The sequence below is a fragment of the Pinus tabuliformis genome, chromosome 2_2 (assembly GCF_031772625.1).
Source record: "Pinus tabuliformis cultivar Carrire ecotype Pingquan chromosome 2_2, CPIR1, whole genome shotgun sequence".
Taxonomy (NCBI): Eukaryota; Viridiplantae; Streptophyta; class Pinopsida; order Pinales; family Pinaceae; genus Pinus; species Pinus tabuliformis.
This window is the reverse complement of record NC_142300.1, coordinates 966,674,860-966,699,423: the sequence shown is the minus strand read 5'-3', so window position 1 is coordinate 966,699,423 and position 24,564 is coordinate 966,674,860. Positions and strand designations below refer to the sequence as shown.

Here is a 24,564-nt window from a genome sequence, read left to right as displayed (position 1 = left end):
GTCAACATTCATCAAATACTTTTGATTTGACTAAGGTTCAACTCCAAAACTCTAGAATTCTATTTTCACAATTTCAACAATCTCACACAAATCTCAAATCATCATATTTCAGAGATTTTACTTTAACTAGGGTTCAACTCCAAAACCCTAGAATTCCATTTTCACAATTTCAACAATCATTAAATACATAGATCTCAGACTTTTACTTTTCACACTAGACAGTGTTACTACTATTATTTAACTGCAAAACCCTAGATTTTCATTTTCAACGATCATTTAATAGATTTCATATTGTTATATCACACATACTAGACAATTTAACTTCACTAGGGTTTAACTACAAAACCATAGATTTCCATATATCATCATCTTAGAATCTTAGACAAGGATTTCCATTGAATCCTAAGACTTATGAACATCAATAACTAGGTCAAAACATATATAGGAATTCATAATAATTCATAGGCATATCATATGTCCAACAATATTAATACATCTGAGCTAGACCAAGCTAGGGTTTTAACCAAAAGTACATATCTATATATACCTATATTTCATCATCATGCAAAGATATTCATATCATGTCTTAGTCAAACCCAACTTCTCAATGCTTAGTAAGAGTTAGACACACAACAATCTTGATTACACTAGGGTTTGATCATACAAACACACCCATACCAAGGAAAAAAATTCTAATACAATATAAGGATCTTTACACATTTCATCAAAACCTAATGGGCTAGGGTTTCAATGTAGAAATTGTTAGGTCCCTATAATACTAGTGTATTCCCTTATTATTATTGTCATTGTATCCCCTTATTGCTATTTTTGTGACCATGTTGTACCCATATTGTTATTATTGTGCCCCATAGAAGCTCACTATTGTTATTGTTGTGCCCTTACATTATTATTGTTATGTCGGCGTTGACTATATTGTGACCCCTTATACTCCTATATATAGAAAGGAGGTCTTGTCATTTGTACCATCCAAGAATTGTTCATTTGTGTAATTTAAAGGAGGTTTCCCCCTCGAAGAGGCTGATTTTGAAGTCGTTGATCTATCCTTTCTTCTATTTTCTGAGTTGGTTGCATAACAATTGCTATCAACGCTTTTGATTCTAGGGTTTCGCTACTTCAAACAGGTCATCGTAGAATTTTCACTATAAATTGTTTTCTACGATGTTTCAGACACTAAAATTAAAACCCATTTGATCCAACATCTTGATGAACCTTGGGTACGAATTTCAGATCTAGTATCATTATATTTTCGACGATATGATCCAAGTTAGGGTTTTTGCAGGCTCACGAAGTACATCTCAAACAGATGACCTCGGGAAAATAGACATAACTTTCTCTCTGAACACAAAATTGAAATTTAGTAAAAAGGTACAAAAATAAGATGGAATTTAGTTTTTTTGTGTATCGGTTTCAGGTCTGAAGATCGAGACAATGACATGTGGCACTTCGTACAAGTTTGTTCTATTGAACTAGTCTATAATCAGGGCATCGTGGGAGATTTGGAATAACTCTTTATTAGAGAATCTGATCTTAATAAGACTTGTGGGTTGGAATGAGAACTCATAGGGCTACCACAGGAGGAAATTTCAGACCTTGGAGATCCAAAATTACAGAGATACAACATATTCAATATCGAGCTCCTACAAAGCCAAAAAAGGTGCGTAGTCTTTTTAAAATTTTGCATAAGTTTGGTTTGAAAAATTAGTTTGAAGGAATTCAAAGGACATAGTGAAGCATTAACATTAACTAATGCCCCAAAGAAAGAAAATGGTAACACATAATAAGCAACCTGAAATCTCTAGCATGACTCGTGAAGAAGAGGAAGAAATGCAACATGATATATCAAAATTACAAGACCAAGTGCAACAAATTTCACTCTCACAAAAAGTATTAGATGCTAATATGAATGGTTTAAAGAAAGGCGTCGAAGCTAAGGTGGATGGTTTAGAAGTCAACATTGAAGATTTGGAGAAAGACATGGAAGGTTTAAAAGGAGGTTTAGCAAAGTTGCTACAAGAAATGCTTCCTAATGGCGAAAAGGTAGTAGAGGAAACTCATGATGAGAACAAAAGAAATGTTAGTCGTGATTTTATATACTCTAACATTGGATTGAAGACCCACCATATTCCAAATATCGATATGAGGAAGTTTGATGGCAAGGATCCTGTAACATGGATACTACAGATGGAGCAATATTTTGATCTCCAAAATGTGAAAAACACACAAAAGGTACGCATTGCGACTTTATATTTGAAACCCAATCAGTTTGTATGGTATCAATGGCTTTTCTCTCGTAAACAAATTGTCACTTGGGCAATTTTTACGAAAGAAATGATATCACATTATGAGGATACAAAAAGAAACACTTTTTTTAGCCAATTGATAAATCTCAAACAAAAAGGTTCAATGGTGGAGCATATTGAGGACTTTCAAAAATTGAATATAAGGGTAAAAGATATTCCAAAGGAGAATAGGATTGATGTGTTCATAGGGACATTAAAATATAACATCCAACATGAGGTTCACCTTTGGGAACCTGATTCATTGGAGAAGGCATTCAGGTTGGCAAGAAAAATTGAAAGAAAAATTATGGCAACAAGGAAGCCTACCAATCACAACTATAAAGATGGAAGTGTTGTTGCTCCTAGCCTTCCACAACCTACAAGGTTGACACCACAACAATTGGAAGAAAAAAGAGCAAAAGAGTTTTGTTACAGTTGTGATAGTACACTAAAAGTCATAAGTGTGCTGAGAAGAAATTATTTTACATAGATTGTGAATAGGAAAAAGAAAAGGAACAAGAAACATCAAAATAAGAGGATACACACCAAGAAAAAAGCCTAAAAAAAGAAGAAATGAATCTTACTATATATTGTAATGCATTGGCCGAAATAACCACTCCTCAAACTATCAAGATAGAAGGACATATCAAGAAGAAAAAGGTAATAGTGTTGATTGATTCAGGCAGTACCCATAATTTTATTCATTAAAAGATAGTGAAGGAATCGAATTGCTTCCTATATCCAGCACCAAAGTGTCAAGTGATGGTTGTAAATGGAAGAACCATAAATTGCTCTAGAAAGTGTCATAATATCAAGCTATACATGGGAGAATATGTTCTGAATAGTCTAATGCTTTCCATTCCAATGGGTGGTGTTGATGTTGTACTAGGATTCCAATGGCTACAACGTTTGGGTACGATAGCATTTAATTTTCAAGAACTTTTCTTGAAAAAAATTTCAAAAGAAAAGGAAGTTGAATTAAGGGGTATCGCAAGGAAACTGGGAAAGATAATCAGCTCTAACGACATGACAAAGCTTCTAAGGAAAGAACAACATGGCGTAATTCCACATTTATGTTCCCTAGAGGTTCCGATGTTGAAATCATTTATTTCTTCAGATCTCCAAAAATTCTTGGACAATCATTCCAAGTTATTTGAGACTCCCAAAGGCCTCCCACCTATTCGTGATCATGATCATTCTATTCATTTGATTCCAAGAAGTGTTCCTCTAAACATTAAGTATTACAAATATCCCTGTTCCCAAAAGAGTGAAATTGAACGCACAATTGCAGAAATGCTAGAGGCTGGTATAATTCAACCTAGTCAAAGTTCTTCCTCTGCTCCAGTAGTATTTGTGCATAAGAAGGATGGATCATGGCGCATGTTTCCGGATTATAGGGAGCTCAACAAGCTCACTATTAAAGATAAATTTCTTATTCCTGTCATTGATGAATTATTAGATGAATTGCATGGAGAAATTTACTTTACTAAGTTGGACCTTCGTTCAGGATATCATCAAATCAAAATGAAGATTGAAGACATTCTGAAAACAACATTTAGAACTCATGAGGGTCATTATGAATTTTTGGTCATGCCTTTTGGCCTTACCAATGCACCTTCTACATTTCAAGGTTTGATGAATTCCATTTTCAAACCCTTCCTTAGAAAATTTATGTTAGTATTTTTTGATGATATACTAATCTACAGCAAGTCTTGGAAGGATCATGTTCAACATGTTGATAGAGTGCTCAAACTCTTGGAGGAGAAACAATTATATGTAAAAACCTCCAAATGTTTCTTTGGAGTACAAGAGGTGGAATATTTGGATCATATTGTATCTCATAAAGGTGTTAAGTTAAACCCTACAAAAATTAAAGCCATTAAGGAATGGAAAATCCCCACATCCATAAAGCATCTGCGAGGATTTCCAAGTTGACAGGGTATTATCACAAGTTTGTTAATAATTATGGGAGAATAAGATCACCTCTAACAACATTATTGAAGAAAGATTCATTTTCTTGGACTCAATAAGCAACGAAATCCTTTGAACATATTAAAGAGGCAATGTGCTAGGCACTAGTATTAGCTACACCAAACTTCACAAAAATCATTATTGTGGAATGTGATGCCTCAGAAAATGGAATTGGTGTTGTTTTAATGCAAGAAGAAAGACCCATTGCTTTCGAAAGTCATCCAATAAAAGAAAAGTATTTACACAAAGCTATTCATGAGAAGGAAATGTTCGCAATACTACCTGCACTTAAGAAATTGTGACCTTACCTAATGGGAAGACACTTTAAGGTAAAAACAAATCATGGTAGTTTTAAAGACTATTTAGACAAAGATTATCTTTAGAAGAGTAGCAAAAATGGATCAAAAAGATGTTGGGTTATGACTTTGAAATCATCTACAAAAAATGGAAGCAAAATGTTGCTGCAGATGTACTCTCAAGAAAGGATGAGGATGTGGAAGCATTGTTTTACGCCATTTCTATTATCCAACCAGATTGGATAAACGAACCAAGAGATGAATGGAAGAATGACGAAGAAGTGTGGGCACTCATTCAAAAGCTACAACAAGACCCGAGTACATTTGATACATTTAGTTGGAAAATTGATTTGTTATGGCACAAAGATCGCTTATACCTTTGTAAGAATTCCCAACTCAAACAAAATATTCTTATAGAATCGCACAACTCTCCCTTAAGAGGGCACTCAGGATTTTTAAAACTTACAACAGGGTTAAGAAAGAATTTTTTTTGGATGGCCTTAAATCTGATATTCAAAAGTTTGTGGCAGAATGTTTGGTTTTCCAACAAAATAAAGTTGAAACAATTAAGACCCTAGGTCTATTTACAACCTTTATCCATTCCAAGTCAATGTTGGGAGGAGGTTTCAATGGACTTTATCATAGGTTTACCCAAGTCCAAAGGAAAGAGTGTCATCATGGTGGTAGTTGATAGACTTACCTAGTATGCACACTTTTGTGCATTATCTCATCCCTTTAAAGCAAGTACAGTTGCTACTGCGTTTATGGAAACAATTCAAAAGCTACATCGTGTTATGCTCTTAACCTGCAAAGTAATACCCAAACACAGAATATGCGAAGAAAAGATACCCAGAACACAAAATATGCGAAGAAAAGATACCCAGAACACAGAATAGCAATGATTTTATTATTCAGAGAGAAATGTTCATAGGCCTCTTCGAGTTGGCAACCTCCAATAGAGCAGAGCTCGATTACAAAAACAAGACACGATACTCCTCAAAAGGGAGTCTTTATCCTTTATATATGACTCATACATGCAATACCACGGGCCAATATCGTGGGTTTTATTAATACCATCTATCTAATACTACCGCCCATTTACCATCTATCTAATACTACCGCCCATTTGCAACTAATTGTGGTCCCGTCATTAATTGCGGGTTAACCACTTACAAATATTAATATGGGCTTTATTGACTCTTGACTATGACGTGATCCCATGACATAAATAAGGGGGTTAGGGTGGGACCCTAACACATCGAAACCCAAAGATTATTGTAAGCGATAGAGATCCCATTTTCACTGGAAATTTTTGGACAAAAATATTTTCTTGTCTGGGTACTCAGTTAGTTCATAGCTCATCTTATCATCCTCAATCTAATGGGCAAACTGAGATAGTGAACAAATTTTTGGAAGGATATCTTCATTGCTTTGTATCTGATAAAAAGACACAATGGGTCAAATGGTTTCCTCTGAATGAATGGTGGTATAACACTTCCTTCCATATTGTAGGTGAAATGACCCCATTTATGGCACTTTATGGATATCATCAACCATCCATCACATCATATTTAAGAGAAAATTCTAAGGTTCAAGCAGTGGAAAATCACATCGAGCATCAACAACAATTTCTCCAACTCTTAAAGGATAACCTCACTTTGGCGCAGAATAGAATAAAACAACAGGCAGATCAACATCGCAGCAAAAGAAGTTTTGATGTAGGTGACTAATTATTTCTATAGCTACAACCATACAAACAAATGTTCCTCAAGCAAGCTAAGAAGGATAATAAATTATCACCAAGTATTATGGTTTGTACAAGGTGTTGCAAAATATTGGTACTATGGCATACAAATTGGAGCTTCCTATAGCTTCCCGAGTGCACACAGTTTTCCATGTTTCATGCTTAAAGAAGGTTATAGGTGACAAGCTCCTAGTTCAAACAATATTTTCAAAACTTGACGAGGAAGGAAAAATCATATTGGAACCTAAAGCAGTCAAAGAAACAAGAACTCGACAACTACGCAATCGATCAATTTCAGAGTATCTCAACAAGTGGAAGAACTTACCCACTGAAGATTCCACATGGGAGGATGAGAATTTTATACAGAAACATCCAGAACTACTCAAGCATTGAGGACAACACTTTTTTAAAGGAGAGGGGCATGTTAGGTCCCTATAATACTAGTGTATTCCCTTATTATTATTTTCATTGTATCCCTTTATTGTTATTGTTGTGCCCATGTTGTACCCATATTTTTATTATTGTGCCCCGTAGAAGCCCACTATTGTTTTTGTTGTGCCCTTACATTGTTATTGTTATGTCAGCTTTGACAATATTGTGACCCCTTAGACTCCTATATATAGAAATGAAGTCTTGTCATTTGTATCATCCAATATTTTTTCACTTGTGTAATGTAAAGGAGGTTTCCCCCTCGAAGAGGCTGATTTTGAATTTGTTGATCTATCTTTTCTTTTATTTTGTGAGATGGTTGCATAACAAAAACATCAACAATCACCAAGACTTCAAAGTTTTGGGATTTTAGACCTTATCATTCAACCCTAACAAGTTAGGTTTTCCCAATCATACCAAAATCCCAAACATGACAATATCAATAAAACCTTCCAACAACATTTCACAATATCCCTAAGTAGTTTAGGGTTTCATACATTCACATTAGCATACCCTTTGGTTAGGGTTTTCCAGAACCTGTCTAGGGTTCTACATAATCAGTCAAGAATATGAGTGTGGTGGGTAGATTTATCAAGTGATGAATCACCCAAAGCAAGAATCACTAAGATTCAATACAACTAGTCATAATAAAGTTAGTAATAGATGATCAAATCAATAATCCTTTCAATCAATGTATTTAAAGCATACATTTTTTTCTTGACTAACCTTATCTTAAGAGATCCTCCTTCTTGTAGATGTTTTTCCTAATCAAGTCAATAGAGGGAGAAAGGTGATTAGTATTTAATATAATCAAAACTAAATGAATACATGAACCCAAAAACTGAAAAGACATGAGATACTTATCTTTGAGAATTGTTGGAGGCTCCCTCCAAAGCTTGAGGGATACCTACAAACTTATAAAAACAATACAAAAATGTATTTTTCCAAAATATGTCAAAAACCTGTGAAATCTAAAACATATAAAACAAGATATATAAAACTACAAGCAAATGACTTAGTAGTGTAAGACCCTAATGTTGGGTTATTCAGGCTTGACTTTCTTTCAGTCTCCTTCTTCAGCAAAGTTGGCTTGATCCCGTCCTCTCTTCTTATTCTTTGGATTCTCGTGACAGTCACTCTTGTAGTGACCCTTCTTATGATATTGATAGCACTCTATCTTAGACATGTAAACTTTCTTCCTTCGTCCCTTCGATCTCTTTCCTTTATGATGAGCAACGTAATCATTTGATACTCCTTTAGGATTGGTAACCATTGATATCCTTAGTTCTTTTTTACTATGGGTGGTCTATAATTCTTCAAAGGTGGGAGCTACCTTCCAACTGTTGAGGCCTGCAACAAATGCACCCCAAGAGGGTGGCAATCCTAATAGAGCAGTGATCACAAATTCTTTGTCCAAAACAATCTCATCGAAGGCCGAGAGATCATCCCTAAGTCTAGCTATCTTCACAAAGAAGGTTGCCACAATATCTTCTTTAGTCATCTTCGTGGCTCTTAGCTCATTCTTCAAACTTGATACTTGACTAATGTTCTTAATAGTAAATAGATTTGACAAGGCTTCATACATTTATTGAGCATGATCGATGTTAGCTATGAATGGGACATGATTGTCCTTTATCCATTCTACCATCAAATTCATGGCCACCAATTATAATTCCCTATATTTCACTTTGTCATCATCATTGGATTCCTTTGTAGGCTTCTTTACATTTCCTCTTACCAAGTCCAATACTTTTTTCTTTTCAAGGATTAGATCAATCCTCTTCTTCCAGGACCTAAAGTTGGAGGCTCCTTCAAATTTTTTCTCTCCCTTTATTGAGTTATACATATTTCTTGAGTATAATAGACTCCTTCCCTAAGATAGTCCCCTTGAATGGTTTCTAGATCAAGTGCTTGAGACTGCCTTTTTCTTCCTTCTTCACCAAAGATTTGGTACCATGTTAGAAAATCAGAAAGGAAAAAAGATTTTCTTGTTCTTGATAATTACTTGTGATGTTTCTTATTATTACAAATCTTTATATCTTCTTTCTTTTTTTTCATCAAAAAATTACCAAAAGCAGCAGAACATAAAACAATACACACCAGTTGTAGGCGCATGCCAAGGGAAAACCCCCCTCGAGGGAAAAACCTAGTCAAGATAATTCTTCCTTTCAATAGTATTCTTTAAGACTCTTCAGCCTATACCAACACAAAACCTTCCCTCCACACCAAGTCAGCCTCCCAGAATTTGGACCTCTTTCCAGCAACTTCGATTAGGGAACGGCTTACAGCCACTGACAGTGTCCGACAATAGTGAAACTTGGAAGACTTTGATCTCCCAATCTAGGACACGAAACAAAGAAAGAGAAACTCCAAAATTTTGATTTTCCTTCTCTCCTTATACTTTTCCAAACTCGCATTCACTTCATCTCTCTGACAGAAGACTTCACACCTTTTCCCAGCGACAAGACAACTTCATACTTTTTCCCAGCTACAAGAGATTTTTGCACTTCTTCCCAGCTACTAGAAAATTTGAACTTGTGTGTGAGAATGATACTCCAAATGAATTCGATGAGCTTCCTTTTATAGGCTTCTTGTGGTGTCAATTAGGGTCCTTAGGCCGAATTGATCTTCTTCTAGGCCGATACGATGTGGAAGTTACATAATTCATATTTGACTCAATACTTAAACTTTTTACATGATTCAAAAGCCCAAGAAGGGTCTCTTTAAATGTAAAATGACTCTATAGACTCAAAATAAATCCTAGAAATCCCCAATGGGGACTTTGACCTAAAAAATTGTGACCCAAGCATGAAACCCATTCTTTAATAAGTCACAGTAACAATAATAAAAATTATTTTCTTTATTCTTTTGACAAGTACATTACATGATGACTCAAGTACATTAATGAAGACTGAACATAGTTACATTTTCTAACAATTTATCCATGCTTGTATTGGTTCCTGCTTAAGTCATGGTTGTTTCCTCCTGCTCCAAATATAATTTTACTTTGGCTTTGTCAAGCATCCCCATAACAAAGGCAACAACTGTGGGATTTGAGTTAATCAACTTTAAAATCCTTGGCTCTTTGGTATATTTATTTGTGTGGTTGGCACTTGTTCTCCTTTATATATATATATATATATATATCCCGCACCACAGTGGGTGCCTCTCTAAAAACCCACATGTTTTAGTTAATTATCCACTGCCTACCACCTCATTTGAGTAGATGGTCTACACACGTAGCATTTCGAAGATGTACTGATACATGCAAATCTTAATATTGATTTCTCCATGCTTTTGTTGGTTCCTGCTTGAGTTATGGTTGTTTCCTCCTACTCCAAAATATAATTTCACTTTGACTCTGCCAAGCAACCCCACAACAATGGCATCGGTTGTGGGCTTTGAGTTAATCAATTTTAAAAGCCTTGGCTCTCTAGTTTGTTTCTTTGCATGTGGTTCGCACTTGTTCTCCTTTCTCTTCTATTTTTTTTTGTTCTCTCGTAATTGTCTCTCTGTGGAGGGGTTTCTCAAAAAGAGAGGCTATAGAAGACCCCTTCCCTTGCCTCACCTTGTTTGTTTCCTAGGCTCCTCCCTAATTCTTAGCTCCCTCTCAGTGCTCATATAAGTTCTCTCTTCTCCATGGTATTTGGATTTGTCCCTTCACACCATAAATCCTAGAAATCCCCAATGGGGACTTTGACCTAAAAAATGGTGACCCAAGCATGAAACCCATTCTTTAATAAGTTACAGTAATAATAATAAAAAGTATTTTCTTTATTCTTTTGACAAGTACATTACATGATGACTCAAGTACATTAATGAAGACCGAACATAGTTACATTTTCTAACAATTTATCCATGCTTGTATTGGTTCCTACTTAAGTCATGGTTGTTTCCTCCTGCTCCAAATATAATTTTACTTTGGCTTTGTCAAGCATCCCCATAACAAAGGCAACGACTGTGGGATTTGAGTTAATCAACTTTAAAATCCTTGGCTCTTTGGTATATTTCTGTGTGGTTGGCACTTGTTCTCCTTTATATATATATATATATATATATATATATATATATATATATATCCCCCACCACAGTGGGTGCCTCTCTAACAACCCACATGTTTTAGTTAATTATCCACTGCCTACCACCTCATTTGAGTAGATGGTCTACACACGTAGCATTTCAAAGATGTCCTGATACATGCAAATCTTAATATTGATTTCTCCATGCTTTTGTTGGTTCCTGCTTGAGTTATGGTTGTTTCCTCCTACTCCAAAATATAATTGCACTTTGACTCTGTCAAGCAACCCCACAACAATGGCATCGGTTGTGGGCTTTGAGTTAATCAATTTTAAAAACCTTGGCTCTCTAGTTTGTTTCTTTGCATGTGGTTCGCACTTGTTCTCCTTTCTCTTCTATTTTTTTTTGTTCTCTCGTAATTGTCTCTTGTGGAGGGGTTTCTCAAAAAGAGAGGCTATAGAAGACCCCTTCCCTCACCTCACCTTGTTTATTTCCTAGGCTCCCCCCTAATTCTTAGCTCCCTCTCAGTGCTCCTATAAGTTCTCTCTTCTCCATGGTATTTGGATTTGTCCCTTCTCACCCTCTTGTGTCCTACTCTTAGTTGCTCCACTACCTTTTTCTTGGTCTCCTGGTCTCTATTCATTATGCCAACATCGAGCTCCTCCTTTGACTGTTGTGGCCATCAAGGTAAAGGAAACAACCTCATTCAAGGGATCAATTGGGAGTTGAAACCTCTGCAACAACTTGTATGGTTCAAACTCCTCTATTAGCCCACATGGAAATTAACATTGCAAAGTAAGAGGCTCGTGTGGAGCCTCAATTCATTCATAATGCGAAGCTAGAATCCAATGTCAGACACTATTCCCGATACAAGAAATACTCGAACCAAGCAAACAAGATATTTCCAAACCAACGATTTATATCGGCAAATCAAGACAATCATGGGAAAGGTGTTAATGGAAAGAAGTGAGCCCAATGATAAATTCTTATCGAGATTAACACTCTGCAACTTTTGTTGATAAAATTGGATATTAATTTTTTTTTCTCATGGCAAAGAAACTTGTTAATCTAAACTTTTGACTCTAAGGAGGGTACCATTGGTCTTGATCCTATATAGATGGACTCTTCCACAACATGAATGTTTAGGATGATAAGTTTTTTTATTTTTCGATGACCAATGATACTACTACAGAATATAGATACAAGTTAAGATATCATAATCATATTCCTGATCAAATCGGACATCTTATATTGTACAAGTATGCTACTACTTTTGGACTGGTCATATGGCCTAAAGCAATATACTTGTATAATTGGTGCAATTTCCTTAGTGGTAAGCTAATAGCCACAGGTTATATGTTTTTTATTTATTTACTAAAGTAATACAAATCTCTACTTAACCAAAAAAGAAGCTCAAGTGTATTAGTAGTAGCCTCTATGATATTTTTCATATTTGTGGGCCTCACTTGATATCCCAACCCATGATAGGTTATACCACATACTTTACCATTCTCAAATTGAGTAGGCAAAGATTTCATGGGGATATCATACACACCCCCTCTTTTATAAATATCCAAATAGAATGTAACTCAACCACAAATCATAATAATAATAGGTTCCTACAAGGAACTTCTTGACTAGATTTGAACATTGTTACCCATACTCTCCATTCACAACGTATATTTATTAAAGGATTCAAGTAAATAAACTAATTCAAAACTTAAGTCACTTAGTTCGTATTTAAAGTTCAACAATTGAAATTTTGAAAATAATATTCAATATTAAGTTCAACATACTAAAATATTTTAAAATTATAATATATATAGAGCTAAAAATTGTTGTCAATCTTATATATAATGCTAAGAATTGTTGTATCTCTCATATATATATATATATAAATAATAAATTATAACAAAATTTAAAAATTAAAATACTTTCTAATATACACTGGTTTCTTTTATAAATTTAACTTTATATAAAATTGAAATACTACATTTAATTTATTAGATGTGTTTATAACTATTATACAAATATACAATTTAACAATGTATGATATAAATAAAAATAATATATATATATATATATATATATATTCAAAATAATGCTTTGGGCATATATATATATATTCAAAATAATGCTTTGGGCAGCTTGATTGGATATTCAAAAATAATGCCTTGGGGGCAGCGTGATTGGCAAGCCCATATAAATTGAAGGGTTATGACCGAAGTGATTTGAGTTCAAATACCCCGACTAACCTATGCTTGTGGAAGGGGCATATGTAAGCACCTAGGGGTTATAGTGGTAGCGGTTGGGATCGACTCTATGTCATGTCAGTATGAAACCAACCTACTTATTGATTCCTCTAGTCACAAAAAATATATATATTCAAAAACAATAAATAACAATAAAAAATTAAAATTAAAATATTTTTTAATATAAATATTTTAAAAATAAATAATTTATTGAAATATTACACTTGTACTATATATATATATATATATATATATATATAATTTAAGCGTGTATAATTTAAGCGTGTATAGTATAAATAAAAAATTAAAATTAAAATATTTAACTATATATATTTTATTGAAATATTACGCTTATTATAACTATTGATAAATATATAAATTTATATAATTTAAATGTGTTAGGTGTATATAAAAACATAATAATAAATAAATAAAATCAAAACCTAAAGATAAAAATAAAGATAAACAAATAGAAATGAAAAATATTATTAAAAAAAAGTCATGTTCTATATAAATTAACAGTGCTACTTCAATTGGTGCGACATGCCTATCCATGGTAGACGGGTTTAGTCTCAGGGTAAGTCAAGGTGGTTTATTTGTGAGTGTAAAATGTTTCGCCAAAGGTGTTGAGCCAAGCATGGTGGGGCTCCCTGTGGAGATGCTCAAGCTCAAGTTGGCATAGCAATTGCGGAGCTCAACGAGTGGAGGAGTAGACAATTTGTTGAATAGTGATGTTGCCCAAGAATTTGGACCAACGCCTAGACCAACAATGACCTTGCCCTATTTAGAGTCTATTGCTAGTTAATTTCAAATTTTCATGGCAAATCTGGAAGAATTAAGGCAACAACAACATGACGACATAAATGAATTTATTGCTTTTCTGAACAAGATCCAACACATTCAGTTGGTGATGATGGACCAGATGGATTCAATCTAGCGAAGCCAACAACGCATAGTGGAATGGCTTGACTAAATTGAAGGAAGAATTGATCACCTAGAACACCATGCTCATGAAGGAAGGACCCCTTAAACATTGGGCACGACTCTACGACTCCATGAAATTTCAGATGGTTGGTTTTGTATGTATACCTGATGTTTTTTGGTGCATTTATGGGTTAAGGACTGGCTAGGATCTAGGAAACAAATCAATAAATAAGTGCAATGCATCATTAAATAAAGTGCAGTGCAAAAGGATCAAATAAAGATTAGTACCAATTCTATTGAGCATAGTAAACCTCTTGCTCTTATATAGGATATGAAGGTATTCTAAGGTATTATACAAATTACAAAGAGAAACACTTCTTACTTTGAAAGACATATACCCCACTTCTAATCTTTCTATCTAATCTCCAACCCTCGTACAAAGAAACAATCCTAACTCAAATTGATCCCTAACACGATAATGACATGCCATGACTTCCACAGTTATTCCCATCAAACATATAAAGGGTCAGCTCCATGTGTGTGCCAAGAGTCATCCCCATGCGCCAAGGTTACAAGATGCTAGCGACAAAGGGGCAAGGTGCTAGTTATTTAATCATGGCGTATGTCATTTTGCTATTTGTTTTTGTATCTCTCTCTTGGCTAACAAATCCAGTCAGAGTGACACTAAAGGAGCAATGCTTACTTTGCAAATCTTATGTACTCTTTTACCCCAATAATAAAATCTTTTTTTGTTGACAAAAAAATAACACTACTACTTCAACATCCTCTTGAAGTGAACTCATATTCTCTTAATTAACTTAAATCATATTGGTCTCTCCCTCATTGTTAAGTCTGACAATTAAAAAAATATTCCTTCAATACAACTAACCTGAAATTTCTTTTAAAAATAGAAAATAGATTTTAACCTTGGGAGTTTTTTATTTTTATTTTTTTATTATAAACTACTTTAAATTCCTGTTATTTCCTAACAAACTTAATTTTATTATTTTAATATCCTATCCTCTTATTTAATTATTATTTTAAACCTGAATCAATAAATTTTTTTATTTTGATAATCTGTAGTGTTAGCATTAAAGGTTGTAGTGTTAGCATTAAAGGTTACTGAATAATACAGTGTTACTTTATCATACAACCAAAGGTCTTAGGAATAAATTTAACCCAAAACAGAGACTTAGTTATAAATATTGTAATAAATTTAACCTAAAGACAAAGGCTTGGTTATAAATAAATTAATTTAAAAATATATCTAATATTGAAAAGATGGTCAAAAATATTGATGAATTATTTCTTATTTTGGTTCACAAATTTTCCTTCTTGGGAAAAATCATCTCTCTAAACACCAGATTCTTTTATTATATTCATATTATTTTATTATATTTTTTTATTTAAATTTAGAAAAATCATTCCTCTAAACACCATATTCTTTAATAATATTATTTTTTAAAATTAAAATAATGATAATAAAACATTATTGGATTTGCATATCCAATAATAAACATTTGCATATCCAAACAGCTATATCCTTTAATAATATTATTCTTTTAAATAATAATAATAATAAAAATAAACATTTGCATATCCAAACAGCTATATCCTTTAATAATATTATTCTTTTAAATAATAATAATAATAAAAATAAAATTACAGATCTGCATATCCAAACCGCAGATTTTATGAAAAAAGCTACAGTGACTCTTAGGTGATTGTACATGCTTAAAAATAAATGAAATAAGCATTTAAGTACAGGTGCGGGCATCGCCCTATGTGCTCTTAATATATGTTCCAATTGCAAGAGAGCTCATGAACGCCAATATAAATATTGTTATAGCTGTGGTGCTTAATATGATTCGTTATTTTAATACTTTATACTTGTTTTAAGCGACCATAATTAATATATCCATATATTGTTATCTGTGATGCTTAAAATGATTCATTATTTTAATAATGCAACTGAGAAGTTAAGACACATTTTCATGACCTAAAACACAATTGAAATGATCCAAAATTACTCAACGTTACTCCTTGTGTTTTACTGAAAATTGAAGTGCTCTTTTCATGTTGCAAAAGCAGACAACATGTAGAAATAAAGCATGTGCTGCAACAAAATTTGTACATCGTCTTTTTTTTCAAATTATGTTAAGTTTAAACTAGGGCCAGCCCAAATGTTGGATGTAGAAATAAAGCATGTGCTGCAACAAAATTTGTACATCGTCTCCTTTTTCAAATTATGTTAAGTTTAAACTGGGGCCAGCCCAAATGTTGGATGGAAGAACAATCTGCTCACCAGCGAGATGCTATCACTATATTTATCAGAAGCTCACTCAAGTTTGAATGTTAATTCAGATAATATAATTCCCCGAAAAATAACTCCCATCCTCAACCCTCCCCATGAGATTTCAACCTATAACATACCCCATGAGATTTCAACCTATAACATATTGAGGACTAAATTCCACACAATGTAATTGGACCCTCCCCGTGAGATTTCAACCTCTATTTCAACCTCTAACATGTTGAGGACTAAATTCCACACAATGTAATTGGACCCTCCCCATGAGATTTCAACCTATAACATATTGAGGACTAAATTCCACATAATCTAATTGGACCCTCCCCATGGGATTCCTCCCCATGGGATTTCAACCTATAACATGTTGAGGACTAAAGTCCACACAATCTAATTGGCTACCCCTAGAGATTTTTATTGAATAAGTTGTTCAAATCAAATTAATTTCCACCCTCAAATTTCTAAATAGGTTGAGTGCAGCCATTAAAATGGTTCAATTTTTTATTGAAGAATTTAATTAACATAAAATAAACTCCTAAAAATGCTAAAATTACTTACAACATAAGAAGCACTTAGAAAAATAACTCTGAAACAGGATACAACCCCACAACAGCCAGGGAAAAACTCCAGCGCCTATTTTTTCAGAGGGCTAAAATAATTGTTATTAAAAAATTAACCACACTATCATCACAAACAGCTTGACAAAATTAGACTGTGCAAAATAGAGTTGACTGCTAAATTGGCAATATCTATACAATTGGATGGCTAAAAAACTCCGATCATTATCTGATGCTGAATTTGGACAACACATTATTACAAGCAATACTGAATGCAATTGTAAATTTAAATATGCAATCAAGCTAGCAGCCCATCCAGTTGAGTAGCATCATCATAGAGGTTATCTTTGGTGTAAGACATTGGATGCGAAAGAGATGAATATATGCATATTTATCATAAACAAATGCCAGTCACAAGGAGGAATATATGCATATATATTATAAACAAATGCCTGTCACAGGAACGAACTTGGGTAATCAGTTCTTTTGATCCTTGTTATTTTAAATTCAATAGAGTACACACATCCATTCAAGGGGCTGCCTTCAAACCAAGTTTGAAGCTAGATAAACGCAAAGGATTCCATGTGAAAAATAATACAAGAAATGCCAAACAATCTCTTCATCAAATGAAGATGGACACTAATTCTTCTCAATTTCTTCCAGCTAAGTAGTGTGGAGAATATCTTCTTGATATAATTGAGAAACTCTCAGAATGATGAAGCTCCTTACAACATAGTAAACTTCGGGATAATAATTTGAATATAGGATATATCTTCACAATAGCTGGGGAAACCCCCAGCCCTCTCTTCTCATCGGAGCTAAAATAATAGTTATTATTAAAAAATTAACTCTGCTAGTATCCCAAACAGATTGAGAAAATTACAAATCAAGACTCATATGATCCTTTAGTTTCTTTGAAATTTCAGATCCTCCTTGCCGGTATTTACCTGACTATAATCTTACAAGTCTTTGGCTCATCGACCATAATTGCTGTGGTAGTATGTAGCAACGAGTTTTCCTCTGCACTAAAAATTGTTCAGGAACATCTTCTGGTAGTCATTCAAAAATTTTTTTTACAGGAACATACTTTTGCTTTTCAAAAGTTAAATTAAATCCAGCTAAGCATTATAAATAGCATTAATCAAGTAACCTATTTACTCTTCTGTGAACATTAAATATTAATCTGTATAGGACACGCAGAGTATATATTTCTGCCCCAGTTTACATCACTAGGACCATACTATAGCCTACATATTAATTTTGTAAAGATTAACCAAATTGGGATTGAACCAAAAGGACAGATGTCTTAGTAATTTTGTAAAGATTAACCAAATTGGGATTGAACCAAAAGGGCAGATGTCTAGCCTAAGAGCAGGACTTTTGAGAATTAGTTCCGCAAAGGCTAGAATTATCATGTAAAGACCCGCTAATGTCTATAAATATAAAAGCAATAATGTTGGCAGTGCTGAAATCGAGATTAAAAAAAGAATGATCAGACTACAAGCCAGATTCATCAGAATTACTTCCTTAGAAAGCTAAAATATCTGTAAAGACCTGCTAATGGTTATAAAAACCTAAAATATTGACATGGAGGGTACTGATAAAAGTCAATCCCATGGAGAGGCAGAAACCTTTGCAAGGAATCAAAAAAGACAAATATCTAGTAAAATAAGCAGGCCAGTAAACAGAACCATGCAAATTTTCAAAGAACCACATTCTAGCATATACCTGATGCAACAAAGACAAACACATCTCAATTGACGATGGCGGTACATCAGCTTCCCAAACACTTTCTGTAAGAAAGAAAAAATCTATCACTTAAACAGCACCTCAGGTAAACCCACGAAACATCGTAAGAAAGTTTGAGGCAAAAGAAAACCATGAGAACATTTGGTATATAAATTTTTTAGATTAATTGTGGGGTGAAAAGAATAATGTTTTCCCAATGTCAAAAGAGAAAAATTGGCTTAATACTTGACAAGGGTAATTAGTTGAGAAAGGCACGGCCAGATTTTTATCTTGATTCCTTTAAAATACAAATGAGTCTGAGGCTGAGCATCGTCCGGTCCTCTGGAGAAGCTCCCATGTGCTCAATTCTTTTTTCCATATTGGATGGAAACCTACATATTTAATCATGAAAAAATTAATTTTAATAGAGAAAAAATGGCTCTCCTAAAACTATCACTGAAAAGAACTAGATGAACTTCATATAGTCAACTATTTTTTATGCAACACAAAGCACTTAACAGACTCAGAGCCATATCTAATCTCAAAATCATATTGCCATAATTTCTGATTTGAGTTCCTATTCCTGGCCAGCTAAACACTCGGAATAGAAAACATATACCAATATCTCAACGTTTAAAGCTTCAGACAGAAATATAGATGAAGAAATCTTAGAGAAGCAGAGGATAGAATTGTAGACAAGCAAAACAAAGAAACAATTCAAAGTAGCCACAATGGAGTTTTAGAGAAATAATAAAACATACCTAAAAGACTCTGTTTCCAAGCCTGGCACATCCCAAAACCTCCATCAAAGTATTAACACAAACTCAAAGATTATTATTTGATAATCACATCCCATTTTTTGCTTGGCCTGCATCGTCCCCCTTAGAGTCTTTGTGCTGCAAAATTTTAGGAAAAAAAAAAAGGAAGCAAAAAATACTCAATAAACATTAACCTTATGACAGCTGTCAAATATACATTCCAAGCAAAAGAGCACTTTTAAATATTCTCTAGCATATTTAATTTAACAATTATGCCAAGATGGCAGATCAATTTTAAAGTTTAGACATACAATATTCATCTCTTCTGAGTGAATTCAGATTCAGAACAGTTCATAAACCACAAAACAATTTTTGCAGGCTACTGCTAAATGGTGTCAGCATCTCTTGCACACCTACCTTTCTTTTTTTATGCTTATGAGAATCACCCTCCTCTTCATTGCCATCATGCTTTCTTTTCTGTGTAGATCAAATGGAAAATACATGCAAGTTAAGTTGCTGACCTAGTATAATTATGGAACCTTAATCATAAAATCAAAATCTAAAATGACAAATGGCATGCCTTTTTGTGATGCTTCTTTGATCGATCATCTCCATTCTCGTGACTTCCACTTTTATCCTTTTTCTTGTCCCTGTCCTTGTCCTTGTCCTTGTGCCGGTGTTTGTGCTTCTTGTGTTCCTTGTCTTTGTCTTTGTCCTTGTCCTTGTCCTTGTCCTTGTCCTTGTGCTTCTTATGCTTCTTGTCTTTATCTTTGTGATCATGTTTGACCTTCCCACTGATAGTCAAAAGTCCTCTGTCGGCCTAAATAACAAAGAAGAACATTCAAGAAACAAATATAATTTACCAAATTATGTCCAGATTCCAAAATATGGAAATCAAAGCTTATGAATACTGAAAATCCAAATGAAATCAGTCCCATAATCTAGAATATGCAGAGGGTTAGACATTCACCTCAGGCAACTGAATGGGTCCAGTTTCCCTTAGTTCAAAAGCTTGTCTCAATCTTTCCAGCTCAAAAGGCTGTATATGCGGACCAACATCCATGGTCGGCAGATCCTCAAGAAGTTGACCTAACTCCATTCCCTCCCCTTTTCTAATTTCAGTATCACCAACCACATTATTAAGATAGGGAGTTTCAGCAATTGACGCTGGCAAAGGCTTTTTGCAAAAGTGATCGTGATATGCCCGTAATCCATAATGACTGATTAAATCTGTAGCTCCTGTCAGCTCCTTTGTCCCTATTCAAACAAATTCAACGATATCAATGTGGGATACACAGTCAAACATAGAAATTTTTAACAGATATGCAATAAATCATTCACAATAAAAAAAGGAGTTTTGACAACTTTAGCAAATAAGAATACATATTCAGACATAGATAAAGTTTTGTAGTTGCAAATGAGTGCTGTTAGAATTAAAAAAATGTCAGTTGAATTTTGCAGCCATTGTCATGTTTTCATATAAATTTACAAAGATCCTATACAAGCAAATACTGGAGAGCTTCATAGCCATCATTTCTATTCTTCAACCATTTCCTTATACATGAAAAACAGCAAATTATACATCTAAATGGTTTTCGTGTTTACTTTAGATCCCTTAAAACTTAGAAACACTTGAGAAAGCATAATATGACTTATTGATATTCATAACACATAACAAACAAAATTAGCATTGAGGTTTAGGTCAAGCAGTTATGAGCCAGACATGATATCTCTCCCCTGAAGTTGAGGATGTGATGGGTTATTATCTTAATCCCCTTGAGGCATCGCTTCATAATCAGGGCACACTTGCAACCACTGTCAATTAGGTGTAGCTTCACTTGTTGAGAGAAAGTTGTTATCCTTCACACTTGGATTCAAATCTCACTATGTGACATGTTCTCTTAGAGAAAAAATTGTAGATGACCTACATATAATCTATACATGAGTTGTTGAACTGGCATTGTGCAATCAGGAATCTAGGGCTTACCCAGTGTACCATCCCTGCAATGAGGATTTAGGCAGTTTCACCTAATGAGGATTTAGGCAGTTTCCCCTGGAAGAGAAATTTTTAAATAACAACATAGATTAAAGCAAAATTTTGAACTATATTGCACACTAAATGTTAGACCCAACTCTATTTTTCATTTTCAAAATGATGCAACAAGACAAATAAACACCATGCCAACCACAAAATAAATGCCCCAAGGTTCAAACAAACACAGTTCCAAACCATATATATATATATATAACAAGTACTTCCATTTTTTATTTGTGTTCAGGGGTGTAGCTAAATTCGGCTATTGTTTTGATTCACATATTGCTTGATGGCAACAACGTTACCACTCCCATAACACTTCAGCTTAGTTTCAAAGCTAATGGAGGCTGAAAAATATTTCTACAGTTTTGGCTGCTGGAGATAAACAACAATTTTGTTAAATGCAAATGTACAACCTAACAACTATGTTTATTGTTGGATGAACCACAACCAAGGCCAAACTATTTGACTACTGTAAAAGTTGATATATCTTCATTGCAGAGTTTAGTTTTGGCTGCTGGAGATAAACAACAATTTTGTTAAATGCAAATGTACAACCTAACAGCTATGTTTATTGTTGGATCAACCACAACCAAGGCCAAACTATTTGACTACCATAAAAGTTGATATATCTTCATTGCAGAGTTTAGTCCCTCATCCTCTCACGTCAAATAATGGGTAGCTTTATAAAATATTATCTTTAACGAATTCTCATAAATAACATAAGATATCTCTCATGTAAAAACATGAGCGTTGAGAACACATTCCTTAATTTCATAAGGAGGGGGACATGTCAAGATACTTTTGACTTGCAGGCAATAGCGTCTTCTATGAAAATATATTTACATAGAATTTTTTTAGCTATCTCCAAGCGCAAAAGGCAACAAGACGGTGACGGATGCGAGTTTCAATGCTGCTGCACCCAAGTTACCGAACACGGGATGCGGATGGCACCTTTATACATAAGACGGGGGGATCAGTCGACCGTGGATCTGATTCTTGCTACAGCATGATCATTTTCATTAATATTTCAGTTACTTTAATGTACTCACATTTGTGGCCTTAAACTTTGTACATCTATATTTGAACATGCTTTGGTCTAGGCTTGATCTAGAGCAGTTGTTGTTTCCATAGTGACTTTTGCGTATACTTGTGGGTGGCTGGCAGCCCTGGTAGCTTTTTTCTTAAATGTCCTTTGTATACACACTTTTTCTAATAGTGGCTAGGAAGCATTTTTACAAAAAAATAACAAAAATTGCTTGAAAACTGTCAGAATAGCTAAAGTAATAAACATTTATGGTCCCAATGGCGATAGTATTATTCCACGGAGTGGCAGAAACTTCACTTACAAAGGCACCAAAATTGGAATTTATTCTAAAAACAAAAGCCTCTCCCCTAATAATTGTAACTCTGCTTAACCCTAGTAATCTAAATCACAACACCTGAAATTTCCGTTTTCCCCAAGTATCAAACAGGATCACTCATATTTCGGCTTAACACCAGGCTAAAACACTAGAATCATTTTCAACCCTAACAACTTTACCAAAAAAGTTTTGCATCTTACAAAACAAATGACAAGGGTTTAGAAGCCACTAACTTGGCGCTGTTGAAATAAGATGGAACACAGAATCAGCCTCCTCTGCACGATTACTAGAGGCGGCCATGCTTACAACCTTTCCCCTCAAAAACAAGTTTCCTGAGCTTCGAGAACCTTTAGCAGCTTCTGCTTTGTCATTTATAACTTACCAGAAACTCTAAGGATCCGTTTTCGCACTTGACAACAAAACCTTCGAAGGTTCCAAGAACTTACTTCCACTGATGGTTTTTCACTGCCACAGAACCTGATTTCGCCCTACCCTAGAATTCTTCCTTTATACCTCAAGCGCATAAATTAGGGCCAAACGCCAAAACCCTTTTCTGAAGAGTCACGACCGCAAAAACACCATTAAAGCTCGCATCGGCACGATCCAGAGTGTAAAACCGTCCACAGTAATCCCACTTAGGTGAAAGCTGGCAGCGGCTCCATTTACTCTTAGGGCTGCGGCATATCGTAGGAATCTATTCCGGGTGCATTTGAACCATGAAGCATGACTTCAAAACCCCAGCCCTGATGTTTCGCTTATAAATTACTGAGTTTTTAGCAGTTTTAGGGTTAACATCGGAGCCGACTCGATTTCTGAAAATCTAACTCGAGCCCCGCAAAAATTCCGCCGTTTTCACCAATAAATCGCCCGCTGTCGAATGTTTGGCTGCGTCAGGTTGAAGATTATAGACGATTTCTGCACGATTTGGCATAAATGTATGCAGATCAAGCCGCAAAGGGTCAGGGTTTCTTAGGTCCACAGTATAGCACAACACAAATATTCAACAACGGAGGAGATAGAAGAAGAAAACGTTGGTGAGGATTCTGTTCTTCCTTTGAATGATACATTCCATCATCGTTGCGCCGTATATATAGCTCCGTATATATATTGTGTATCTACCTTTTATATATTATATATTATATATTATATATTATGTGTCTCTATTTGTGATTGGGGATTTACTAGTTAGTTAAATAGGCGGTGATATTTCTGGAGTTTCATTTTCTTTCCCAGGTCTATTCCCATGTTTAATCTCTCTTTCAAGATAAGTTTAATTTTCTAATCATAGTATTATGTTTAATGGTTTATATATTTTTGGAGTGTAATTGGTCTATTTTCATGTTTAATCTTTCTTGCAAAATAAGTTTAATTTTCTAATTATGTTTATGTTTAATTATTTATATATTTTGGAGTGTAATTGGTCTATTTTCATATTTAATTTTTTTTAAGATAAGTTTAATTTTCTAATCATAGTATTATGTTTATATTTAATTGTTTATGCATTTTAAGTATGTTTAATCTCTCGATTTGTAGTTAATTTTCTAATCATAATATTATGTTTAATTATTTAAAAAATAAATATTAAAAAAATTAAACATATTTAAAATGTTAATTTAAATAATTATATATAAATTTTAATTTTAGGTTTGGTACAATAACCCCAGACTACTTCATTTCCAAACTACCCTAAGTACACAATATTAATTTAAATTTTGAAAATATAAATGAATGTATAAATTATTTTAATTATGAATTTATTAAATATTTTTAAAATATAAATATTAAATTTTATTTAGGTAATTGAATTATAGGAAGTTTTCAATTTTATTTAGAGCACTGAATTATAATAAATATTTTCATTGTATAAAAAGTTATTCGATT

The 24,564-nt window shown here is 34.0% G+C and overlaps 1 protein-coding gene across 1 annotated transcript; it reads right to left on the bottom strand.

Moving 5' to 3' along the window:
- Positions 1-18,809: 18,809 nt before the first annotated feature.
- Positions 18,810-23,758, bottom strand: LOC149196448 (uncharacterized). The gene is made up of 6 exons (XM_089405562.1): positions 22,917-23,758; positions 20,255-20,541; positions 19,865-20,104; positions 19,702-19,761; positions 19,288-19,422; positions 18,810-18,918 (listed from the first exon to the last, which is right to left on the bottom strand). The coding sequence occupies exons 1-5, from the start codon at positions 22,981-22,983 to the stop codon at positions 19,372-19,374; spliced, it is 705 nt and encodes a 234-aa protein (XP_089261688.1). The 5' UTR covers positions 22,984-23,758; the 3' UTR covers positions 18,810-18,918; positions 19,288-19,371.
- Between the last annotated feature and the right edge of the window lie 806 nt (positions 23,759-24,564).

Bases quoted from the DNA above. Each gene is read 5' to 3' on its own strand.
- LOC149196448 (XM_089405562.1), bottom strand. From the start codon at position 22,983: ATGGCCGCCTCTAGTAATCGTGCAGAGGAGGCTGATTCTGTGTTCCAT. The intron at 20,542-22,916 runs GTTAGTGGCTTC...TTGTTTGAATAG, and splicing joins TCTTATTTCAACAGCGCCAA to GGACAAAGGAGCTGACAGGA. The intron at 20,105-20,254 runs GTGAATGTCTAA...TTTGTTATTTAG, and splicing joins GACCCATTCAGTTGCCTGAG to GCCGACAGAGGACTTTTGAC.